At 38.5% G+C, this 6,611-nt stretch overlaps 1 protein-coding gene across 1 annotated transcript; it reads right to left on the reverse strand.

The window, feature by feature from the left end:
• Positions 1-465: 465 nt before the first annotated feature.
• LOC142163829 (uncharacterized) lies at positions 466-2,102 on the reverse strand. Its single transcript, XM_075220973.1, has 4 exons — positions 1,695-2,102; positions 1,420-1,512; positions 1,147-1,289; positions 466-1,063 (listed from the first exon to the last, which is right to left on the reverse strand). The coding sequence occupies exons 1-4, from the start codon at positions 2,100-2,102 to the stop codon at positions 466-468; spliced, it is 1,242 nt and encodes a 413-aa protein (XP_075077074.1).
• Between the last annotated feature and the right edge of the window lie 4,509 nt (positions 2,103-6,611).

Below are 6,611 nucleotides of genomic sequence, written 5' to 3' on the forward strand. Positions count from 1 at the left end.
TCAGAATATATGCTGAAGAGTTTGAGACTGAGGTTGAATATAGCACCAACATTTTGACACCACTATGTAGCCATTCCTTCTCTACATATCATATGTTAGAATTTATCCTTTTCTTAGTCGCCAAAGAAAGAATGATATTTTAAAGGGCAGCCTTTTTGTCCACAGTTGCTTGTAATCTTGATTGAAGTTTGCCCAGTGGCAAACTAATTTCCAAGCAGTAGTTACTGAAAATCTTTATGACGCAGTAGGCATCAATTTAGATGTGTCCCAATGGTCATCAGTTTTTTCAAAGTGTAGTTCCTGCCTGATGTGTTCTGAAATGTCAAGTGGAAAAGTTTGTTCCAACGGGTGTTGATTCCAAGCATTTTCTTCTCTCAATTCATCAACTTCTTGTAGGTTTTCATTGCAGTCAAAGTCTTATGGAATAACATGACATAATGAGCCTACACCAGTCCAATTTTTATGTCATATGTTGGTAGTGCCTCTATTCATCTCCCATAATATTTCGTGTTCTACTTCTTCTCTGGACTCCAACATTTTCTTCCAAATATGTGAACCCTCACTAAATTGGACAGTAGTTGGGAGATCCTTTTTGCAGTACTTATTCCACATGTAATTAGTCCAGAGTGTTTTAGAAGTACTGAAATTCCACCAAAGTTTGGCAAATAATGATTTTGAGACATCAAAAAGGGATATGAAACCCAGTCCTTCTTCCTTCTTTGGCAAGCACATATTCTGCAACTTACTCCAATGCCTACTCCTTCCTTCATCTTTGTTGCTCCAGAAAAATCGAGCAAAAGCTTTATGCAGATGTTCCAAGATGTTGTTAGGTGGATCAAGCACTGATAGCATGTATGTTGGCATACTTTGTAAAACTGATGAAATCAAAGTAGCTTTTAATCCATATGATAGCATCTTACCCTTCCATGAATGTAGTTGATTCTTGACCTTTTTAATAATATCATTGTAATATTCCGTTCTTCTTCTCTTGTTGGAAATTGGACTTCCAAGATAAGTGAAAGGGAATTCTCCTTTGGAGAAACCAGTGACACCTACAATTGTGCTGCACAAAGATCCAGAAATGTTTGCATGCGTGTAGTAGGAAGTTTTGCCTTGTTAATCAACTAGCCAGAAGTTTGCTCAAACTTGGCCAGAACCTCCACTATTCTTTTTAGAGAGTAAGGATCAGCATATGCAAAAATAATTGTATCATCAGCATATGCTAAATGGTTTAAGGGGTCAGTCCACTTAGGCATTCCATATCCTTTAAAATTCTTATCTTTAAATAACTTATTCAAAGATCTAGATAGTACCTCAGTTGTAAATATAAACAATGCTGGAGATAAAGGATCATCTTGTTTGACTCCTCTTGTTGAGTGAAAGAAGTTGGAAGCTTAACCATTGATCATAATTGAATACCAGTTGTTGGATAGTAGGTTCCACACCATATTGATGAAGTATTCTGCAAATCCCATTTTTCTCAGTACATGCATCAAAAACTTCCATGAAACCCTATCATATGCCATTTCCATGTCAAGTTTAATCACTACACTGGAAGATTTACCCCTCAATATAATGTGTGTAATACTTTCCCGAGTTAACAAAATATATTCAAATATGCTTCTCCCCTTGACAAAGCATGACTGATTTGCATAAATCAAACAGGGCAGTATCTTTTCCAATCAATCATATACCACTCTAGAGAAGACCTTGTTTGTAAAGTTGCTCAAACTTATAGGGCCGAGATCTGAAAAGGTTTGAACATTTGTCTTTTTCGGCAGTAATACAAGGTTTATATGAGTAATTGACTTATGCAAAGAACTTCCTCCATAAAAGTATTTCAGCATGCTATGTAAGTCATCCCCTATTATATCCCAGGAGACCTGGAAGAACATGCCAGTGAATCTATCTGGGCCACTAGAACTTTCAGCACTTAAAGCAAAAACTGCTTTCTTGACTTTCTCCTTTGTTGGAGTTCTACAGAGCTCCAAGTTTCGTTCAGCTGATACCTTTGTAGGGACATTGTCTAGTAGGTCAAAGTTTGTAGGGTCTTCTTGTTGCGAGAACTGCTGTTGGAAGAATTTAGCTGCTGAATCTGCCATACTTTCCTGTGACTCGACCCAGGCTCCATCAGAATTCTAAATTCCCTTTAGTTTGAGTTTCTGCCTTTTGCCATTGACATGGTTGTGGAAAAATATGGTATTTCTGTCCCCCTCTTCAAACCATGTCATTCCTGTTTTTTATTTCCAGAATTGTTCCTCAATGCTAAGGTACCTCTTCAGCTCAGCTTGTGCTTGTTGAAGTACAATTCTATTCTCTATTGATGTCTCTTCTTCAAATAACATTTCCTTCACCATGACAACATATTCCCTCAAAGCCAGTTGTTCGAATATATACCCATAAGTGAGTCTGATCCATTTAGATAGATCAGTCTTAACTCTCTTTAATTTCTGCTTGAACATCAAGAAGGGATCCTAACATAGTCAGTCTTCCAATTCTGTCTGACTACATCCATAAAAGCTTCATGTTCTGTCCAGAAATTTAGAAACTTGAATGGTATGACAAATTGCATAGTCTGAGAACCACAACTCATCAATAGAGGTGCATAGTCTGATCCTGTTATAATGAGATATTCAACTTTAGTAGCAGTGAATAATGTATGGAATGGTAGGTTGACAAAAATCCCGTCCAATTTTTTGAATATACATTCACCATTTGGCCTCTCATTCCACCAAGTGAATGGGCTTCCTTTAAAATCAGTGTCAAATAGGCCGCATGAGTTCACACAGAAGGCAAAATCTTCATATTCTGGAGGTTACACTGACAGTCCTCCAATTTTCTCATCCTCATTAAGCATCACATTAAAGTCCCCTCCAACTACCCTAGACAACTCCATGTCTCTAGCAAGGTAGTATAGATTGTCCCACAGTTCTAATATGTCTAGTGATGAACATTTTGCGTAGACAAATGTCATCATAATGTATTTATTAATATCTTGGAGATACACCCTGATAGTTAATTATTGATCAGTGTCAATCAACAAGTCCCACTGTACCACAACATCAAGAAATAACCATATCTTCCCATTGGTATTTGAAATTGTTGATTCCATGCCTAGCCTCCTCCTGTAGTTTTGAATGAACCTCTATTTTTTGAAAGGTTCCATAAATGATATGATGAAAAATCCATGTTCTTTTTTCATGTTTACTACTCTCTGAAAGGCCTCCTGAGTCTTAACACCTTATGTTCCATATGAGTGTTCTAATCATCATCTAGTATAGGAGGCTACCCTCTTGGGCAGTATTCTTGTAGGTGGTAGTTGTTCCTTTTGATGTGTTTGTTTTTTTCCTTTCTTACAATGTCTAGAAGAAATACTTGGTGATAGATCCCCTTCTCGTGCAACAGATTTGAAGTTTCCAGCAGTAGATTCACCATCACCTTCTTCTTCTAGAGGTCTTTAATGTTCGAAACATTATGGATTTGCAGAGGTAGTTCCTTGTGAGTGATAATGTCATGCATTATCTAATTAGGAGATATCAAGGGAATATTGAGCTGTATCTGCATTGGAAGAACAGAATCTGATGCACACACAATAGGTATTGTCTCAATTGCATTTGTCTCCTTAGGCACAATAGCTGGCACCCATATGTTGTGATATTATAATTGGATGCTGCCCACACAGGTTTTTAGTTTGTGAACTCTTTGTTTCTTGATATTTCTCTGTTTTATCATTTATGACCTGCTCCATAGCTGGAATTATTGCCATATCACCTTCAATATTGGATAATAACTCCCCAGGTGTGGTGTTGTCCAAAGTAGTCGTTGATGCAATTTCGTGAATCTGTTCTGGCATTGAGTAATTCTTTTTGGCTTCAAGTGTATTTCCTGTAGGGTTCTATGAGCTGTAATCCTGATTCAGTACTGCATCACTTCCCAGATATGTAGCGCCATCGGTTCTTCCAGTAGAATAAGGGGATTCCATAAAAGTCTGAGACGGTATTTCCTAGCAGGAGTGGTTGAGAGTAACATTAAGAACTTCCTTGTGCATTCCAAAGCTCCTTTGAACCCAATCAATGGTCTTCTCCTTTGGTACTGCAGCATCTTCCCTAGGATAAATATTGAAAGAGTTCATAGGCATCAACGCATGCGTAGGCATAGGGAAGGAAGTTCCAGCAAGCCTGTTGTGATTGTTGGTTGGATTCAGGTTGGTCTGCAATGCTTTATGCTTCTGCTGTTGATCGTTGGCCTTGGCCTTGTCTCTTCTTTCAGAGTCGTTAGTGACATTATGGTTGTGTTCAACATCTCCACTTTTCTGAGGGCATATTTGCTTTGTAGCAGCAACTTGTGTGTTGCCAATTATGTCGTTAAGTTTCTGCTGATTATTTACCTTTACTCCATGGAGTGCAGCCCCATAGTTAATAGTCTTGAGAGTGGGTTCTGATACACTCTTCAGAGAGATTGGTGTGTCAAGTATTGATTTGGCCATTATACATGAGGTCTGAACTGGTCTGTTTTCTTATGCTTTAAGTAAATGCTCTTGCGGTTGTTTGAATTTTTGTTGCTTGTTTCTTTGGTTGATACCCTTGAAATTCTTTTTCTTTTGAGATTGCCACTGAACTTTGGAACTATTTTTCTTAAGTGGTTGTTATGCTGTGACTTTGTGATTTGTTCTTCCTTGATGTTCCTCCTTTTGGTGTTGCTCAACTATATTTTGGTTGGAAATCCGATCTTTTGCTGCCCCTGTAATATCTACTCCTGATTAGTTTTGTTTGCTCTATCACACTTTGTTGTGGGATTATTATTATTATGGTGAGGGGTTTCTACTGATTCTTTCTTCTTCTCCCGTTCTACCCTTTTTTTAATAGAGTAGTAGTACTCTTCATGACCCAGGTGCCTACAATGCAAGCAGTAATCTAGGAGGTCTTCATACACTACTTCCAGCCACTGGCCATCCCTATTAACATCCTTGATCTTCATCAAAGCCCAGCCAAACATGGTGAGGTCTGTCCTGAGACAAGTCTACTTGCATCTTGACCTTTGCTACACTTCCTCTTATTTTTTGCATTGATGCAAGGTCAAGATACAGTACCTTACCAATATGTGACAATAGTATTGGCAGGACCTCTCTATAGTAGAAATGCCAAGGCAATTATGGAATGACAATCTAAACAGGAACAGTGCGAATATCCTCATTTGGATTGAGATTTGGAGTCCAAGCATGTAGTTCCGTTCTCTGACCCTGTATGTACATGAATATCTTTGTCCATATAATGTGTGATCATAGTCATTGTGTAAGTCAATGTAAACAGTTCTTGCATTGAAATGAGCTATTTTAACACCCCTCTAAGTTCAGTTTGTGCTATCAAGGTTATCCTTATATGTTCCATTCTAGGCATTGTGTTTATGAATTTGCCAACAATTGTGTATTGGCATTTGTTAGCGAGTGTGATCATGTAATATGTCTTAGTGAAGATGACTGCTAGTTGGCCCTGTTTAATGGTTATTCTGGGAGGTGTGAACTCTATTGGGGTTATCTCTGCAGCTTGCCTAGCTCTTAACTTAGTAGCTATGGATTGAGTGATAGTATAGTGTGGAGGAGCGGGGTAATTAATTGTTTTATATGTCTGGGCAATCTTAGTTATAGGATTGGGAGGGATATCTGGTTTAGGGTGTTAAAGAAGGTTACTTTGCTTAAACGTTGTTGGTGATTTAGAGGTGCTAAGATGATTTGGTTGGGCTAAATTGACTGTATTATTTGTGTTTGTGTGTGTAGGTGGTGTAGAGGTTGCTAGTTCTTGTGATTTAGCTTGAAGGCTAGTGTCGTGTGGTAATAAATTAGGATTGGTAGTGTCGTGGTGCTGGGTTGTAGCTATGTTTGGATATTTAGTAGTAGGAGGTTTATCAAAGTTGGAAGATATTTCACTAAAGTTTGATGGTGGTGGTATGTGAGCGAGTTGAGACTGTGGTTGGGTAGCCAAATCTTTTGTTAGGGCTGGAAGTTTGTTGTTCAGAAGAGCTGCAGAAACATTACCTGAAGGTATTATATCTATTGAAGAAGGGGTTGGAAGTAGTTTATCAGTAGCATTTGATACAACCGCCTTCTCCTTATCAACAGGACCTTTCTCAATTGAAGTCTGGCCATTTGTAGGAGCAGAATAACTTCGCTTATCTAGTGTCACAACAGAAGGCAAAACATATGGATGAACACAATTGTTTTCAATTTGGGATGGAGATTGGACATTCAGAGGACGTAGACCAACCATAGATGAGTGATTTCTATCCAACTGGACTACAATTACAGTGGCAGAGATGGTTGTGGCATTATGTCGATTTGCAGCTAATGGTTGCGCGATTGTAGTGGAGTTAGGTTCCATGAAGTGTTGGTTTGCTTGCTCAGAAATATTTTCCAAATGTTCAAAAGCGAATTCCCAGTTATTTGAGTCTATATGGGGAAGTTCTTTGTCTTCTCCATTAGCTTTGAGGTTGCGATTTACTTGGGGTTTGTTGGAAGGCTCAATTGCCATGGTTGAAAGCTGTAGTGCTTGGTTGGGAGGCAGCACATGAATTGGAGAAGGTTCTCCACTGTATGTAAGTATTGGAATTGAAGCAGA

This window comes from Nicotiana tabacum, chromosome 9 (genome assembly GCF_000715075.1).
Source record: "Nicotiana tabacum cultivar K326 chromosome 9, ASM71507v2, whole genome shotgun sequence".
NCBI classification, from domain to species: domain Eukaryota; kingdom Viridiplantae; phylum Streptophyta; class Magnoliopsida; order Solanales; family Solanaceae; genus Nicotiana; species Nicotiana tabacum.

What these genes read in the sequence shown, in the direction of transcription:
- LOC142163829 (XM_075220973.1), bottom strand. Translation starts at nt 2,102, where the DNA reads ATGGCAGATTCAGCAGCTAAATTCTTCCAACAGCAGTTCTCGCAACAA. An exon ending in ACAAGGTCTTCTCTAGAGTG is followed by an intron (nt 1,513 to 1,694) that starts GTATATGATTGA and finishes GGCATATGATAG; the next exon opens with GGTTTCATGGAAGTTTTTGA. An exon ending in AACCTACTATCCAACAACTG is followed by an intron (nt 1,290 to 1,419) that starts GTATTCAATTAT and finishes TCTTTGAATAAG; the next exon opens with TTATTTAAAGATAAGAATTT.